The 19,752-nt window shown below is 36.8% G+C and overlaps 1 protein-coding gene across 6 annotated transcripts in view; it reads right to left on the bottom strand.

Moving 5' to 3' along the window:
- The window catches only part of BABAM2 (BRISC and BRCA1 A complex member 2), a 182,231-nt gene that overhangs the window by 22,976 nt on the left and 139,503 nt on the right, over window positions 1–19,752 (bottom strand). For all 6 annotated transcript variants that reach the window (XM_064509548.1, XM_064509545.1, XM_064509546.1 and 3 more), the window contains one exon: window positions 18,605–18,687. In XM_064509548.1, coding sequence (XP_064365618.1) covers window positions 18,605–18,687 — 83 coding nt within the window. The remainder of the gene's footprint in view (window positions 1–18,604; window positions 18,688–19,752) is intronic.

The following is a 19,752-nucleotide window of genomic DNA, read 5'->3' as shown; positions in this document are numbered from 1 at the left end:
AAACAAATTCTTCTTTGTCAGCTTTAGCCAATTGTTTTTAGTGTTCCCACAGACATCAAAACCATTATCATTCTCATTTTACAGCTGGGTAAACTGAGACTTAAGGAGGTTAAATGATTTGATAAAGGATGCAGAAAGATTCAATCACATGACTTAGAACAGACCTCAACTTGCAGTTGAGACTGAAAGTCAAGTGGACAGACAAAAAAAAGCCACAACCCCCAAAACGCACTATAAAGTCATTAACACCAGAAATGTCTCGCTAAAAATAAAAATCAGAACTTCTGTCTTAGTTCCCTTTGCCTATCACAGTCTCATGACCAGCTAGGTCTGCCAGAAAAATAAAATAGCCTACAACAGTTAATGTGGTCAGAAACTATTTTTTACCTTAACTTTTTCATTGCTAGATTTATACTTAAGATTTTCTTAGCCCATTTAATTTCAGGAAACTTCAGAAGTCTGTAGTTACACTGAGTTACGACAACAGACTGCTGAATTACTTACTTTAAAGGTCTAAACTCGCACCAAGATTAACAGAAAAAATGCATTTTTTCAAAGATGTAGATTTCATTTATAAAGCACCTACAATCAAACCCTTTGCTATTCCCCAAACTGCAGTTCTTTAACCCTGCAAGATGAACAAACATGCCAAATGGAACAGTATTGCCCTGTAAATCTTAAAGCATTTTTCCCATTTGATGTAGTAATGATTGAAATAAACTACTAAAATTATAATTCATTCACATAAGCCTGGGATCCGGGTACTCTTTATTTGTCACTTCACAGTCCTCTTTAAAGGGAAGTAAAGCATCCTAAGTTAATGAACAAGTTGTAATAGCCAAAGGAAGAATCAAAGCAGATTGCAAAACTGCTGCAAACAACAGACTTTTAAGAGTAGGGAACATGACATCATTAAACCTGTCCTCATGTGGAGCAGAATCTCCTGTCTCATGCATCTGGTAATGCATTTGATTTTCTACATTTTAATACTTCAAGGAACGGCAATTCCAGCACTTTCTTTGAGATCTCTGCCCACAGACTGAGATACAAGTGTCAAAAAGATTTTCTTTTTCCAAATTCCATGCTATTGGCCTTTGCTCTCCTTCATTGCTCATTTTTTCTAATCAGGTCTGAATAAGTTGATAGGCTTTTAGCCAAATGATAGCTCCCTGTCCCCCAAATTGCCCTGCAAGCTCTACAGTCAAATATGTTTGTAGTAATGAAGTATACAAAAATTGACTGTAACAGCCCAGCTGCAGTCTCAAAATAAAGCAAATCACTGAAGGTCACAGCATTTGCCCAGTTCTGTGATCCAATGCCTGGGCTACGCATCGGGATAATTCTGAAAGCACTGGTGACTCAACTCACATAGCAGCTTCCAGCAGATATTTAAACAGTAACGACATGGGCAGAGTTCTGCTAATTTGAGGGCAGATCATCGCTGTAATGAAGGTTAGACACTACGACTGTTCTGTCAAATTCCTCTTTATAACGTGATTATTGAACAACATCCGTGGAAAACATTGCCATACAGAAGCCATCGCTCAGCAAGCAAGCTGTCTCCTCCCCTCACAGATGCTACTTGTGTGCCACAGACTCTACAGGACTTCACCGTAGAAAGAAACATAAAGCAGGGAGACAGGCTCTCTGCTTCAGGGTTCTCAACGCATTTTTGCTCCAGCTCTGACCGTTTAAACTCTGTTTCTTTAGCACATCATTTATCTTCCTTCTAAAGTTGCCAATTCCTTGAAGGAAAACTACTCTGTATACTTGTATATTTTATCACTGTGTAAAAAGAATAACAAACTTTAGTAAAAAATTCCAGTAATAGTCTAGTCCATATATTTAACTTATTTTGAGAATTTCTGATTTTCATTAACTTTGCTTTGAAAATCTCTGTCTACATAAAGGCGGCAAGCAGCACCATTTTTCTTCCTGATAATTAAAACAAAAGTTTTGCATTTAGGAAAAAGCATCTAGCAACTAGAAGCGCTGCTTAAATGGACGTTGATAGCACTTCAGAGCAGCTTTCATTTGTTATGATAAGCCTTTCATGTTTTATAATGTTTTTTCAACAAAGATATCACAAAAATATATCAGAAAACACGTCCTTCTTTTTTTTATACACAAAACCCATATAGGAATTTTCAGGACTCAAGTTATAAACTGCTAAATCAGATAATCAAATTAGATTTAAAACTGTGCATCCCACATCTGGTCACCAGCAGTACTATCCTGAACTTCAAGTTGAATTTTGAAAAATTTGACCTGCCTTTGATTCTTAAAACTATCATCTACCTAAAACCATCAAAATCCCATTTTTCTAAACGAAGTGTTCCTTTAATACAAGGTGTGAGATGAGTCCCTACCAAGTAAAAAAACGTGTCTCTAATTCTGGAATGTAACCACACCTAAAAGACAAGTAAACAGGAAATAGCCTTGACTTGTAAAATGTTATACATATCTCAAGGTAGCCAGCCATTATTTCAGAAGTAGGAAATAAAGGCAAGAATTTACTTCCGGCACAGTGGATGCAAGTCCATTGACACTGTAAGTGTACAGAATGCTTGGATATGGTCTTTATCATTTTATTGTACATAAAAAACAAGCAAACATCATTAATAATCAATGCTAGCAAAGTGCTTTGAAAACGAAAGGTCAAATTCTGCTCCTAGTCACAATCACATGGGGTGGCACAGGTTTGATAAAGAATGTTTTTCTTTTTACCTGGTTATATATGCAATCTGACTTGGAATCTTTATGCATTAATACAAAATAAGATCTGCCTTTATGTGATCTGTAAAGTGGCAAAGATAAGCATTATCCTAATTACATCCCAGACAACATTTATACTTTATCATGAAACATACATCGCAGTTAAAAACAATGCAGCACTTTTGCAAATCAATACCTGAACCATAAAAACTGCAAAAGCACGCTTTGGTTTGGCATGTTAGTTGCCAAATACTTAAGAACTACAAAAATGTATTCATGTTGCACACAAGTGCTATTTCCGAATAACAGCTGACTCACAAAGTACCCTGGTGATATGTCTGCAAAAAATAAGCAGATGACTCATGTCTGTAAATTCCTGAAAGTACCAATAGACCCCTTGCTTAGTCATCTTTTGCTTGGATGCTGGGTTCACCAGCTCTGTAAACTGTAATAAGGGATCTAGCTCTTACCAGGTCTCTCTCTTTTTCTTTCTTTCTCCTCTCTTCTAAACAGTACAAATTATCTCTCTAAAAATAACTTCATCTGCGTAAGTGAGTCACTTCAACTAGCAAGCTTACACAAGTCATGCAGTTAAATAGTAATATTTGGTTATGAAGGTAAAAATCTTGCTGTCAAACCTGGTTTTAAAGTAAAAATTATGTCAGAGGAAGTTCCATTTACCCCTTCTCTCCCAGAAATAGAAACATTTCCTTTGGAAAATTTAAACAATTAGCTCATTCAGGAAAGTAAAGCTTTCTAATTCAGTTCCAGCTCAAAGTAATTTAATCATTATGATTTCTTACTTTGGCTTTTCTAAGTATCACATTATTAATAGAGTAGCTCAAAGAAATAGACTGGAGAAAGAAGCTAATATTGTACTAAAACATTAGTTTCTCCTATACTACAATTTATGGACCTTTTTTAAAAAGTCACATTTTAGAAATCCACAGTGCAGGGAAAATCACACTTTTATGAAAGCTCTACATGAGCAAAGCTTGGATAGCTGTTTTGGGAAATTAAGCACAGAGTAAATTCTTCAGTGATTGAACCCTAATTTTCCCACACAGTTCATAAGAAAGTGAAAGAAAAGGGATTTGCTTATTGAGAATGAGTCACATTTTAAAGAAACTTAGAGTTCATAAATAGTTGAAGTTGCTCTCTTTTTGAAATATAAGAAGCTATCAAGAACTAACGCAAATTTGTTTCTCTTGACTTAGAATTTAATGCATACATACATTGAAAATACAGTTTTCTAAAAGCCAAAATCCTGACTCAATACTAATTGAAAAAATTGTACAATGAATCAGTAAATTTTAATTGTTCACTTTCTTAAAGAACAGGAATACCAAGATCTTGAACAGGTTACCTAGATTGTTAAACTTATCTCAACAACTGCAGAATTGATTTAGACAGTCTTATTAACTCCAAAACAATATTTTTAGCATCTCGTTCTATAGCTTTTTAAACAGTATATGAAATGAGGAAGGGATGTCTTGGCAAAAAGCACACACAAGTGCTGCTATTGCATTTCTGCAGGTGAAATGCTCAGGAAAAAAAAAGGCAGGTTTACCACAACATGCTCCTCCCCTCTTTACATACTGGAGAGGACAGAAGGAAAAACAAAACTATGCTTGAAATGCATGCGGATCATATAAATATTTCAAAGTATTTGGATGGCACTATTAAAAAAATGTTCCATATACTCCTCCCCTGTTCTGGAGAAAATGAAGGTTAGTCATCCTTTGTAAAACTTGGATAAATCTAGACATTTATTTTCCACGGAAGTCGGCAGTCAGTCACTGAATGTTACGGACTCTTTCAATGCTTGGATGATATTATACCAGTTATCTTCTTAACCTTTTGAATGCTTGAATCTGCTGCAGCTTATTGCACCTGCAACTTGTTTTACACCCCCAAAGCTGGCTGATTTGGATATTTTATTGCCAAGATTTCTACTATATTGCCTATACAACCTTAATTCAATCTACACTTGCTTTATGAAACAGTCTTCAAATACAATATAACAAAATATTCTTTTCAATTCAGTTCCTGGCCTGGACAGAATTCATCAAATGAGAAACTATTCTGCTTTATCCTCTCTGACAGATTTTACCCCTGCACATTTATTTACTGTGTAACATTCGAGCCTCCTTCTGATTAAATACTTACTCATTTCTTCCTGGGCTTTTCAATGTGATGATTCAAATCACCATAAGATATGATAGCTACATAAAATATTACCAAACTTGCTTCACAACACCTTTAATGAGGTGAGAGGCTATTTAAGAATGCTCTTCCAGACAGGGAACGAAAGAACGAAGAAAAGAGAGTCAACATGTCTACTGATGTTTTACATGTCAAAACACAACTCTTTTTCACTTAGGTTGTGGCAGCAGGCACTTCAGAATAAACTACTAGCAGACATATTTAATTAGTTTGACCAGAAAAAAGAAAAGGGTTTAGCAAAGATATGCTCCAAATCTCCAATCTTAGCCATGGCACCATCCGTTCTCTTCCTGAAATTCCCTGACTCACTCCTTACTTGTCATCCAACTTTGGCCAGGGACTGCCTTTGCATTAAAGTACTTCTGATAAAGTAAGCAAGCCATGCTGGAATCAGGAAATGGGATATTCCAGTCTTCAGGACCGTCTATTATTGGTATATTTTCCTCTTGGGTTCTTTCTTTGGTTCACTGAATTTCATATTCTGCCTGCTAGCCCAGACCCTTAGTTGCACGTTAGCTCATGCTGCTGGGAAGGAAGGATGTGTGGATTTGAATGAACTACCTCACACTGAGGAGTTCCTAGAACTCAGACGTCTCCACATTTCCTGAAGTGTTTGTGTGGACGAGACCCAACGTGAACCTACAAAGCGAAGGGCCATGCTGCGTCATGAAATCTAGACTCGTGGTAACACAGACATTGTATTATAAAATTCTCTTTACACATCTATCAAGCTCTACTTTAAGAAGAAATTTTCTGTTAGATTTTCTCTATACGAATTCTCCTGTGGGAAGGCTGTACCACACAGCCTACATGGTAGATGAGAAATCTTCATCTAACTTCAAGGGAAAACAGCTATCTTTACTTTTTACATGGAAGCTCGAGTACTGATGGCCCTACAGAAATCATTCCAGTCACTGTACCTACAGAGTAGCCTGAATGCATTCAATCTGTATTTGATAGATTCAGTCACAAGCATTCGGGGGACTGTGGTGGCTAGCACAAATCTCTGGAGGGGCAGGATTTTAGCCATTTTGTCTTCCTTGACTCTTCTGTGCTGAAGGCCTTTAGCCCAAATTCTACTGGCAAAAAAAATGAAAGGGTGAATTTGGCCCAAAATACACACAAAATGGCAAAATGCCACAGCTTTCCTGCTTTGGCGGCATTACTGAGGTAGTCTTGTAAGAATGAGAGACTAAGGATGACAAATAACATTCCAGTGCCATTAGTGTGGGGCCTTACTTTAGCAGAGCACAGTCATACGAGTAGAATTTGTTAAATATATTAGGGCTAACATCCCCACTGGAGAAAAACAGTTTCTTTGCAGGAAGATGCTACTTTGAAACCAACATTTCAAAATTTAAAATGTGAAGTGAAAAGCTATTTCTGGAATTTTAGCAGAGACACTCACGGCACTTTGGGTGTGTTGGTAATCACAGCTGTTTCTGAAATAATTAAGTTTGCCATTGCTATGTGAAATATCCACACTATCAGCAAAGTGAACACTTATGTCGTAAATGAGGAGATGAATTATATACAAAATGCTTCCAAATATATAAATGCTATCAAAAAAGAGACAACTGTTTTTTCTTACCTCCATGGGTTATATGTTAACTCAATGTAAAACACTAAACAATGGAGGATAAAAACTGAAGTGCTATTGGTTGTTTGTAATAATGGAACAGCAGCAATGTTTGGGATTATGGGGATTTATGTGAATATATAAAATTCACAGCTCCCTGTGTAGTGCTGGGAAATGTATTTGACAACAGAACAACTCACTAATGAGCCAGTCCTGTAACAGTATTTGCACAAAGATTGATCCTTTTAACATCACAAAATCTTTTTGACCTTTGCCAGTAAGAGTAATACTTAAGAACAGGAAGGAAGTTAGGAACCCAATAAGAAGTATAGATGATAATGTTATTAGAAACTCACTGGGAAGAATTCAGCTGGGATAAGAAAGGAGGAAAAATGCTGAGGAATCTTTTCAGTATCAGTCTTAACACATTATCTCCAGAATGCGAGACTACTAACAGTTACCAGTTATTGAAACTGCTGGCGAATATCCAGTTTGCAATAGCGTTCATGATGTTCATTGTGACATTAAGAAACACAGGAAGCTGATTTTTCTTTTTTTAAATCGGACAGGAAGGACTTTCAGTTACTGTTAGTCTGGGCTAGATTTGCAATAGGAATCAAGAGGTGCTGCTTCTTGCTTCAAAATTTGTGTATCAACAGTATGTTCCTTTCCTTAATGTATTTTCTGATCACATAGCTCCTTTTTTTGGAAATGGCCAACTTCAAAGTCTCAAACACAGAAGTGGTTATTTTTAATTCCGGCGCTGTTATATAGTCCGTGAATCTTTCTGAATAATGGAAACAATGACTTGTGATGGAATAAACTGTTCCTACACATTATAGTGGGTGGATCTGTTTATCTTGTGGATTGCAATGAGATTGGAATAAACGCATTGCTTAGAATTTTTTTTTAAATATGTAACCCTTCTTATTTGAAGGCACTGCTGTATCTACCTTGTGGTTCTCATTCCACTGATAACGGGAACTACAGTATAGACTAGGCACCAATGGCCACTAGAATTTTTACAATTACTATTGTTCTGATTTTCTTTGGATACAGGTAGATGGTATTACTTGTAAAAATATGCCATGTCTTGATCATAACCTGTGTCTTTGTTTTTAAGTATGCCACGCTTAATAGAAAAATAGCATTAAAATGTGACTTTTCATTGTTTAAGTACCTAAAGTTACAGTCATGTGCTGCATACAGAGTGTCTAATTCTTTGTTTAGTCTTATGGAGGAACTAAGTTAAGTAGATCAGACAGATTCGTCAAGCAGTTTCCATTTATGTGGTCAAATACCATGACAAGGTGATGCAAACTTGACCTGAAAGCTGTTTTATAATGTCTTCGCTCTTTGGAGTATCATCTGCCCCCTCAACTAAATCATACTCTTTAGAACTTCTATAGCAAGATTGGATGACCTGCTAAAAATATCCCACAAAATATCCCACGATCCTATACTGAGCTCAAAGAATTGGCATAATGGCCTCACAGATCTTTTCGTTCTCTATTTCCTGTAACCATGATCATTTTAACTACGACAAAGGATTTTTATTTTTACCTCACTAGTTTCAGCTCATGACATCTATCAAGCCTTATTTTTACTTTAAATTCGCAAAGATCTTGCTCCCCTCCCCCTTCTGTTTTTATTTCCTTTTATTGTTTCTGCTATAACTGTTACTATAGAAACTTCTCCAAGTGGTGATGAGATTGATGCTACTAAAAGCTGCCTCTTCTTTATCTCAGGTTATACTTGAAGGTTATCCTTTAAATACAGATGCAGCTGCTATCAGCATAAAAGCAATTTGTTCCCTCTCTTGGTCCATGCTGGTGACCATAGCATGCTACTGCTGCAGAAAAGACAAGATCTCTCCCTTTGCTCTCACAGTACAGAGACATTCTGATAAATGCTGAGAAGTTCTAAATTACATCCCAACAGGCTTCTCTCACTGACACTTTATTAAATTATTATTAAATTTAGTAAGCTTGTAAATAGTTTTTTTTTTTTTTTTTTTTTTTTTAACTCCTGTTTTAAATGCTGCTCTGGAGTTGAAAGGAAACCAATTTATTTCATCTTCATATGTGATCTCTGTGGAAGTTTCCTGAAAGTCAAAAGCAGCCTTTGCTGACACGTATGCTACCTTATTCTTTCAAACTCTACTCCATGCAGTATTACAGCTTTCAAGTTAGAACCCAATTTAATCTTGCCCAATCCAATTGTCTTCATACTGCAGTCCAAAAACTTCCACTCAGCTCTCGAATCTGAATATTGAATCTCAAATTACACCTTCAGCATGCCACTTCTTTGAGAGACTGCGTATGTTTTAATAAGCAAGATTTTAGCTCTACAATTAGATTTAAATTCACAATTCCATTGGCGATGTAAAGGTTAATTTGTAATCTAAAGGTTACAAGACAAGAATTACATGTCTGTTATCCTCACTGAAACCACAGGAAATAACACTGGAAAGGACCCTGATCACTCTTACATCCCTTTGACCCAAAGCAGTACCAAGTATATTTAAAACATTCCTGACACATTTTTGCCTAAGCTGTTCTCTAAAACCTCATTTGGTGTTCCTGAACACACCAACCTATTTGAGTGCTTGGGCACTCTAGATATTTTTAAAGCCAAACTGAAATCTACGTTACCACCCTATAAACCCATAGCTTCCTATCCCATTCCTGAACTATGCATTATAATTTATCACTTTTCTCCCTGAAGCTGCCTTTTATACTTCTAAAAGGTTATCCTTCTATTGTCTTTTCCATGATTTAAAGAACTAGTTTGTGTAATTTACTATAAATCATGTTTCCTAGATCACCAGTCATTTTTTGTCCTCTCTTGTGAATACTCCAGCTGATCCCCCCTGAGAGGTCAGGACACAGCTCAGGAGAGCAGACTTTGGCCTACTGAGGGTTTATTCGGAAGAATCTCATGGGATCCCATTACATGCCATGGAAGAATTGCATGGAACACGGCCCTGGAGAGAAGAGGGGTCCAGGAGAGCTGGTTGAATTTTTAAGGATCACCTCATCCAAGCTCAAGAATGGTCCATCACAACCGGCAAAAAGTTAAGCATAAGTAAGGAGGCTTGTATGGGGGAACAAGGAGTTCCTGACAAAACTCAAACATAAAAAGGAATCATACAAGAAGTGCAAGCAGGGACAGGTGACCTAGGAGGAATACAGAGACACTGTCTGAGTATGCAGGGATGAGCTTAGGAAAGCCAAAGGCCATCTGGAGCTGCTCAGGTATGTTAGGAGAAACAAAAAGGGCTGCTACAGTTTTATCAGCAGCAAAAGGAAGACTAGGGGAAAAAAACGGGCCTGCTGCTAAATGAGTAGAGGCATTGGGGACAAAGGATATGGAAAGGCTGAGGTAGTCAATGCCTTCTTCACCTCAGTCTTTACTGATACGACTTGCATTTAGCAATCTTCGGTCCCTGAGACCACTGAGAAAGTCTAGAGCAAGGAAGACTTACCCTCGATAGGGTAGGATCAGTTTAAGGAATATTTTAACAAACTGGACATACATGTGTCCGTAGGACCTGATGGGATACACCCATGAGTGCTGAGGGAGCTGGCCGATGTCATTGTGAGACCACTCTTGATTACCTTTGGAAGGTCAGGGCAATAGGTGGAGGTTCATGATGACTGGAAGAGAGCAAACATCACTTCAAGAAGGGCAAGAAGGAGCATCTAGGAAACTACAGGCCTGTCAGCCTCACTCCAATCCCCTAGGAAGGTGATGGAGCAACTAATTCTGTCTTCCCAGACAGGTGAAGGACAAGGAGGAGACTGGAGCAGTTAGCATGGATTTACAAAAGGAAAACCATGCTTAACCAACCTGACAGCCTTCAAGAATGAGATAATTAGCTTGGTGGATGAAAGGAAAGCAGTGGATGTTGTTTATCTCAACTTTAGTAAGGCCTTCAACACTGTCTCTCATGACATCTTCTTTGACAAACTGATAAGGTATGGCCTAGATAAATGGACAGTGAGGTGGACTGAAAACTGGCTGAACTACCAGGCTCAAAAAGTTATAAGCAGTACAAAGTCCAGCTGGAGGCCAGTCACTAGCAGGACTGCATTAGGAAGACCATCACCAGCAGGGCAAGGGAGATGATTATTTGCCTATTTTCAGCATTGGTAAGTCCACATTTGGAGTACTGTGTGTAGTTCTGGGCTTCCCAGTACAAGAGAGACATGGACATAGTGCAGTGGGCCAGTGAAGGGCCACAAAAATGGTGCATCTGACATGAGGAGAGGCTGAGAGAGATTGTTTAGCCTGGAGAAGAGAAGGCTTGGGGCGGCGGGTGGAGGGAAGAGGAGGATCTTATCAGTGTACATAAATACCTGATGGGAGGGACAGAGGAAGACACAGCCAGACTCTTCCCAGTGGTGTCCAGTGAAATACAGAAATTCCGTTTAAACATTAGAAAAAAATTTTTTGACCGTAAGGGTGGTCAAAGACTGGAGCAGGTTGCCCGGAGAGGTTGTGGAGTCTCCATCCTTGGATATACTCAAAGCTCAACTGGACACGGACACAGCCTTGAGCAACCAGCTCTAGTCAACCCTACTCTGAAGTGTGTTTGTGGGGGTTGGACTAGAAAATCTCCAGAGGTCCCTTTCCAACCTCAATGGTTCTGTGATTTTGTTTTTGTTATTTCCTAACTATGTGTAGAATTTTGCAGTACTTTCTAAATGTCTTTGGTAGCCATTAAGCATTTTAATGAAGTTCCTTTATCTAACAATGTCTAACTTTAGGCAGCTATAATTCCTCTTCACTATAGGAAAACATGACCACTGGTAATGTACTGTGTTAACTACACTCAGTAACATAGGGGAAATCACATTAATTATCCAAGCTTATTTTAGAATTATGACCTGTACTGGTATGCTGCACCCTTGTTTTACAGGCTGTTTCTAAGCTCTTAGATAAAACTTGTTCTTTACAGGTTGACAAAATTGATATGTTCTAGCTTCAGCAGTTCAAGCACTTTCTCCTGCCCCCATTTAGGCACATTTAGACATTTAAATGTGTTTAAGTATCTTTGTGAGCAGCTCCATCTTTAATACAAGGTTGATTTGCTATCATTTAAAAGTAATTTTTTTATATTTATCTATTTCATAACAAGCCTGTAGCAGTCATCTTTGTGTGCTATTACCGCATTACATGTGGATTCCTAGATTAAGTTTACTTTGATGATAAAGTAATTATCACTGGGGAGAAAGAAAAAGGACACAGGGAAGAGAGAGTTAGAAAATTTATTTTTACTTAATGAAGTTCTTATTTGCAGAAATTTTACACTTCTAATAATCATATGGTGTGCTCTATCAACCTGTTCTTCTCTGAAAAAATTTCCTGGTATTGAACCCAGGACAGATCCCTGCGAAACCCATGCTCATCATCTCCTTTCTAGATTGAAAACAACATATTTGTTTTCAGCTTGCTACTTGCTATAGTAATTTTTCAACTTGCTATATACCACAGCTTTAAAGCAGTTCTTACTAAAAGAAAAACTTTATCTGTGAATGCCATGTGAAACACATACAGAGCGAGAAGAAAAAGTACTAAAAAAGATCTGTATTTGAGTCCCAGCTCTGCCAGTGACTTTTTATGTGAGTAATTTTTCCAAAATTAAGTACATAAAATAGGATTATATTATTGTATCAGCCACATTTTGTGAGACTTTATTAGTAAGCTGCCACATAGGCACATAGTGGTAGTATTCTAGCTAGACAGACCTATTAGATAAGAGACAGCAATAGTTCACTTTTCTGAAAAGTGCAATTTTTAAAGAATTTATTAAAACACCTTCCAGTCCGTTTGTTAAAGTGCTTCGATTTCCTGGAAAAACATCATTTAATGTCTACAGCAATATATTACAGTTTTAAAGGTATAGCAAATGTATGTGTTTCTCAGAAATTAAAGATACCATCAACAGCAAAATGACACTGAAAAACACTTTATCACTCCTCCATCATAATAGATTATCATAATATAATTCTAAAATCTAGTTTTCATCACTACAGTTATTTGTTTGTTGCTGTTCATACTGTGTTTTATAGTTCATGCTCTCTCCATTGTCTTTTTTTAATAGAATTTAAAATATGAGCCTAAAGGTAGTTTAGAGTGAGTGAGTCCTAAATATGGAAAATCTCATTCAGCTCATATAAAAGTAAATATCTTAGATGGAATCAAGGAATATGATGTTTGAAATATTCTTAAAGACAAAGACAAAAATTATTAGATTTCAATACAAATTTCAAACTAAATGTAGTTGGCAGCATCCCTTTAAAATAAAGAAGAAAAATAAGCCACAGATAAAAATAATCAGCAAAAGGCTAATTCATTTTCCTAAAGCTGCAATTCAGTTCTGGGATTAGCCTGGGACTATGCCTAGCCAAGTGCCCAACTGTGTGCCTGTGACTCAAGCTCTCCCTCCATCATACATGCACAGCAGTGCAAAGTATCTGCAACTTTCATCGAACTCCGCGAGTGATGCACCTCACTAACTGCCATAGAAAGCTTTATTTTTTGAGTTTGTTGGGATTAAAACAATGTATAAAGTTTTGAAAAGAACATCTCTGCTCCGGGTAAATTTTGCTCAAGGCAGAACTGCATGTGATTAGGAACTTTCAAGATGAGATTCAAAGAAATACACGTTAATGACTAAAAGCACTGAGAGAGTCAGAGAAGAGGACTGATCCCTTGTGAGACACTTGCTTATTAAACTGTTAAAGAATTACTCTGAAGCATAAGATCTTAATGGCTTTTGACTTCTACCAGGCATAGCTTTACATCACTGGGGCTTTGTTAAACTCCAGTTTCTCTCGTCTAAGAGTGAAATGACCTCCCTATGCAAACTTTGCAGACTTTTGACTTTTTTTAATCAGTATCGAACTTCTCATCCTGGACTCCTGAAACATTTATTTTTTTATGCTTGACATCTCTGCTGCCCTGTCTTTCTTTCTTGAAACTACTAGATATTACTCTGTTCTCCTATACCTTGTATTATTTACATTGTCACATGCTCTCTTTTTTCCTTCTCTCTTGGTTTCCATACAGTCATACATTCCCATTTTCATTTAAGGAACAATGAGAACAATAAAACAAAAGCACCATGCAGTAAGCCAAAATACCTCTTTAGAAGAAAGCCCACAAAGCCATCTAGACACATATAAGCTCTCTGATGTAAATATTCTACTCAATGCTTGTCTCCTTTTCAGAGGAATGACTGGGGCAGAAAACAGTCTATTCTCCCATACCTTTTCTTGAAGAGGCTTTTCTCACAGTCAGACTAACTTCCATGGAAAAAGCAGAGCAAATGCAGTCTTATTCCCCTCCAAGGATATTTTTCCTGGAATTTTAAGTGTTAATCATGATTGCTGCCAGGCGCTGATACTGATCAAGAGGAGCGACTCTTAAAGACTATCTTCTTTCAGCTTCCAAAGGATATGTGAGCCAGTCTAACATGAGAGAAAAACACTGAAAAATCTCTAAAACTACCAAACCCACTCAAATGATTATTCATACTCCAGCAGCACACAGGAGCCTCAGCCACTGAGCATGTTCCTACTGTATTAAACACTACATCAGAACAACAAACACTAAGTACTTCTAACATTCACATTTAACAAGACCTATAGGTCCCTACGCAACAGAGGGCTTTACAGCCAAACTATAGACAGATAAAGGTTTACTAAAGTGTTTACAGGAAATAGAGTCGTATGCTCTGGGTTCCAAATTGCTCAAACAAGTACTTCCTTAAACACTTTTATTATCTCAGTGACTCCGGAGTTTGTGTGGTAGGCATGTGATTTTTGAAATAGGAATCTGCAGAAGCAATTTCAAAAAGCAAAACAATAAATACAACCTTGTATGAAAGAAAACACTTTTGCCTTGTCACACAAGCTCTCCTAAACCCAAATACCAAACATTAAGCGATCAGACACACGTTTATCTAGCAAACAACTTCCATTTAAGACTTTACCAAACCTCCCCACTAGCTCCTCACCACCAAGTTTACTGGTTTATTTAAATGGCTGCTGGAGGAACAGATGAACTGGCTGATGAATGCTCATTAGTTCCACTACACTGACTTTCCAGGATAGGGGCAATCTCCTTTAAAGGGTAAGTAAAATCTTAAACTGTATCAGCTGTCTGAAAAATTAACAAATATCTAAATTCTAAGGATTATTGTTGCCCTACTAAGTGATTAAAACAGTATCTGAAGCATCATGGCTTATTTCTGCTTCAAAAAGAAACTGATAGAATGACTTAGTTCTTCAAAGCAATTTGGCTTATTTACAGTGAATGAGCACGCATTCCTCTTTTTCTGAACACTACTGGAATAAACTGAAGTTTCCTTGCACAGTAGTATAAACCTGTCTTCCCAGCTACTAAAGCTTTTCCCCACAAACTTTTTTTTTCCCCCCGTCAGCCTCATGTGACAATATGGTTACCAAAAATTCTTTGTTTGTGTCTTTACTTTTCGAGTTGCTTTCTGCTTACTTTCTGAGGCTGTGGATAGATGTGCTAATCCAGACCCAGAGGAGGTTTATGTGAGCAATCCCCAGTTGCTTAGCTCAGGCCGTCAATTCAAACCACATAAGCTAGCTCAACTGAGCTGGCACAAATTGTTCTGCTGACAAATCTGTGCAGATAGCAATACCCAAACAGCAATGTATCAGAAGCTGGCATTGATGACTTTTACCGAAAAAAGGAAATCCAGAAAAGGCTGTCTGCCCACAGCCTGATCACCACAGATATAACCTCCAAATAATACTCGAGGCTCTATGCTTGCTTCTACCTCCCAGAGAAAAAATGCATTCTTCTTGAGATGCATAATGCTGCCATTTCTGATATATTGTCTAATACAGGTCACCACATAACTGCACAGACAGCTAAGAGGGTGAACAAAAAGCCACTTCAGTTGGTACTCCCAAGCAAGAAAGCTTGTTAATTAAACTTTTACCTTTCACATGACCAGCACTTCGGACCTCTTGTGTCACACTGGTATTACCAAACATAGAAGTTGAATATCCCTGCCGTTAGCCAAGATCAGTGGTAGCAAGTGTTCCCATCAACTTCAGCTAGGTCTGAGATTGCATATAAATTTAAGATACAAATGGTGGCAATTTCCAGCATTCCTCATCCCTATAAATACTGTACTACGAAACAAAGCCTTCTTATTTTAAAACCTGTCCTTTTCAAGATGTCTTAAACAGTATTCTAAACAGCAATTGTTCCAACTGCTGTCAATCTCCCTTGTGCTGATATCCTAAAAATCTTATAAGTCAAAAATTAAACTTTGAAAACTCTATTAACAAATTGGTTTGGAGTCCTATTCTTGTGTCCATACCAATATGACTACTTAATTCTCACTTGTGCACAGTTATTTGTGTTTACATTTATATAAGGTATACATACATACCCTTTGGAAGAAATATCTCATGTGCCAAGAAATAAATCCTAGCTGATATATAATTAAGTAGAGAAAGAAATCAGCAGTATATTGAAGTTTACTTACAAAACTTCATACTGAAGCTTACGCATAAACAGTATCAATACCAAAAGCATTAAGCCTGATTAACGACTTCCTCTTCCACATGAACGCATGAACTTCTCTGAATGTTCACTGCTGCTGCTACATATCTGAAAGCGCTTGATTAATTCTTAGAACTAAACCACTAAAACAATAGTTCCATTGACCACTCTTTGATCTAATATAATAACTTTAGCAGCTACATTAATCTCATGATTAGGCTGACAACTAGGTAGTTCTCCTGTGCTTTAAGGTAAAGTGGGAAGACTTTGCTCCTCATTCTGTAATTATTGCACAGGCCACATTTTTTTAGCAAGTGAAAGTGTTCTGAGGTTGCTGGGCTTTTGCACTCCAAAATTATCTTCCAGTTTCCTTCCAGAAACCCTCTTTCTCTTTAACCCAGTTCACTCAGTAAAACTACTCAGATCATTTTTAATGTGTTTCACCTCCTAGATTCCAAACAGGTTTGTAACTCTGAATGAAAATATTTGAATAAAAAAAAAAGTTATTTTTCAAATCTTTGAATATATCTTTTAAAGGAAACAACTCATTTTAGGGTTTAGATATCTCACAATCTCACTTTAAGCCTAAAATTTTAGCCTAAATGTAGACGCCAGTAAAATTTACCATGGTTCCTTTCACTTGATTTGCCATAGTGCTTGCAGTATACTGACCTATTTATTTTTCTCTGAATACTTTCTCTGCATACTACTAAATACATAAAGTAGAACAGTTTTCAACTTATGGCTATCTGTCCCAGACATTTTATTAGATGCTCGCTAAATATTCAACCATAATATACATAGTAATGTCAGTGGTTAAGAGATGAAAGCCTACATTACTTCACTCAGGAAATGAAGTGCAGGTTTCAGTCCTTTCATTGCAATATCCTTTGGTACATGAAACATAAATGTTTTTGCAGTGGATTGTTCAACAAGCAAGTGATGCAATGGCTTACAGAGCTAAACTACTGTATGATTTCAAAGGCCACAGGGTTAATACATAGTGATAAACCATTCAGTTATAATTGTAGCTTTCACGGGCTTTATGCCAGTTAAATTGAGCACTCTGAATATTACTTCATAGTTAAAACCTACTCTGTTATCTAACAGAAATTTGAATTTTGATTCCCCTGAAAACTAACTGCTTCACCATTTATGAAGTTATATTATCCTGAGGCAAAAATCAAATCCACAATTATTAACACCAATAAAATTAAACTAAATGTAATGGGGACTAAAAAAGGCAAGAATCTTCAAGAAGGTTGTACAGAAAGAAAAGTAGCATCTCCTAGGAGAATTTGTATGAAAAGAAAAGTAAATAAAGATGTAATAAGGGCAATTTCTACAACTGTATCAGTTTTATTTTGTGTTTTCCCCAATGTAAATCATATTAATATAATGGAAATTAATTTCAAGTTTGTGTTTTCTAGACCTCTGAAGAACATAATTCTTTACAGTCTGAAACTCTTTGGTGATAAAAAGAAGGGGACCTGTGAGATCATTTTTGGATCTCTTACACAACGCAAGGCAAAAGACTTCTCTGAACAACAGCAGTCCTCACTTCTTGCTCTAAAAAACCTGGTATAAATTAAGATGTCATTTAGACATCACTAGCTTTTCCACATGCAAAGCTAACCCACAATCAAAAAGAATATAATTTGAAATATTCCAGAACTAAAGCGTTAACAAACACCAACGTTGAAGATATCTATTTTGTATTGTGATTACTTTAAACAAAGAGATGAGAAGTGTAAAGATCAAAAATAAAGTATAAGATGACTGAATTTCCCAAATCCAAAATATCTTCGATAGCTGTGATTTTCACATTACTGTAATGGAAAAAAATATTCATTTCTGCTTAAGTTAACATGTGTAAGGCAGCAACAGAACCACACTTGCTAATTTCTACATAAAGTAATTTCTGTATATTTAAGTAAGGGCATCTTTTCAAAAGTAAGCCAGTCTTGATTTAAAGAATTCAAATGACAGAAAATCTAGCTACATATTGTAACAAACTGTTCCAAAGATTAGTCCTCACCTAGAAAGCTTCAGTCTAGGAGTAAGTTTCGGATCTTGACCACTGTATCTTCTTATTCCTCTTCTTTATTTTTTTTCTAATGTATTTTCCCTACGCTAAAGCGCCACTACTGTCAATATCTATGTATTGATTCCTAACAATTATACATCATTTTATGTATTCCCCTATTATTGACGTATTGTTGGCAGCCTGATAGTGGAGTTACAACTGAGAACTTAACTCCGGGTGAATTTACCAGAGAAACTTCCCCAAATGCCTTTCGTTTTCTACAAAGCAGGCAGAACGTGCTATCCACAGAGATCCTCTCTCCTTCTCAAAGTACAATCAGGATTTTGTGTTTTCGAAGTGTCATGGCCACCTCAAAAATACATTAAGCACTGGATAAAAATAGCTAAAACTTTTAAATTGTTTCCTGTAATTGTATTTTTTCCCTTTTGAACTCAAATCTTCAAGAAGATAAAATTTATGCCTGAGGCAGAGTTACTCACTGTGAACAAGGAAGCAAAAATCTTTCCACATCAGCAACAGAGTAAGCTTTGTGAAGCCTTCTGCATCATATTCCACCACACCACTATCAACAAGAAATACAAAAAATGAACGCAATTTCTACCTAGCATTCATTCCAATACTACATGATAAAGATACAAATCCTGGATTACAGGGTTTGGGGTTTTTTTGTTTGTTTCTTTAGAAATTTCCAATATTAATTTTATTAACTTAGAATTTTCTAGTTAAATTCAGATTAATTAAACTTTTAAGCTTAATAATTTTCTTATTTATGCTGCTGTACTGGAGTTTTTTTTACCTGATGAAAAGTCATATTCAGTTTATATAAATATATTTTAGAATATAATGAGAGCTGGTAATGGCATTTGCAGTAATAAATTGATAATAATTGTACATTACACAAAAATTCACCGTATGTTACTCATGTGAAGATAATTTATCATCTCTGCAGCAGGGGACATAAGGTAAAACTGAAAATGCAAAGGACTAGAGCTAAAATTTGAAAATTCAAAAAAGTATATATAAGAAAGGCTCAGCATAAAAGTATACAAAAGTGAAATATAGAATACTTATTCAGTAGACAGATCAAAAGTCTCAGCCATCAGGAAATGGTATTTGCTAGAATTGAGAAGCAATATCAGAACTCTCAAACCACTTCACAAGGGAAATAAAAGCGTGGCATAGAAAAGGCACAGCTGGGCCATTTCTGCACTGTAGATTGACTCAAATAATTCTCAGAAGAAAAAAGAGAGTCATGTTTTTGAACACATTACATCTCCTGGGTCTGCATCAACTTTCTATCTACTCACGTGTCCAAGTTCGAGTCATTGTTATCTACCTACAGTAGTATAAAATTTGCATGCATGCCAAAAAACCCTTTTCTACCCTTCCTTGAGAGACCTGAGACTTAAGGGTTCTTGATATTCGCAGCATTTGGAATCACCAGGAAGAAGCAGAAACCCCTTCCTCACAAGGAGGCAAGACATTTCTGATCAGGTAATCCATGTCACATCAGCTCCTGGACTCTCGATGAAATCAGAATTTAGGGGGAAAAAACAAAGCTCCTTTCAGAGTGGTGAGGCACCCTGATCAGTTGATCTGTGACACTAATGTGCCAACATGTCAGGCA

This window comes from Dromaius novaehollandiae, chromosome 3 (genome assembly GCF_036370855.1).
Source record: "Dromaius novaehollandiae isolate bDroNov1 chromosome 3, bDroNov1.hap1, whole genome shotgun sequence".
Taxonomy (NCBI): Eukaryota; Metazoa; Chordata; class Aves; order Casuariiformes; family Dromaiidae; genus Dromaius; species Dromaius novaehollandiae.
The sequence above is the reverse complement of the archived record's forward strand: the minus strand, read 5'-3'. Positions and strand labels throughout refer to the sequence as shown.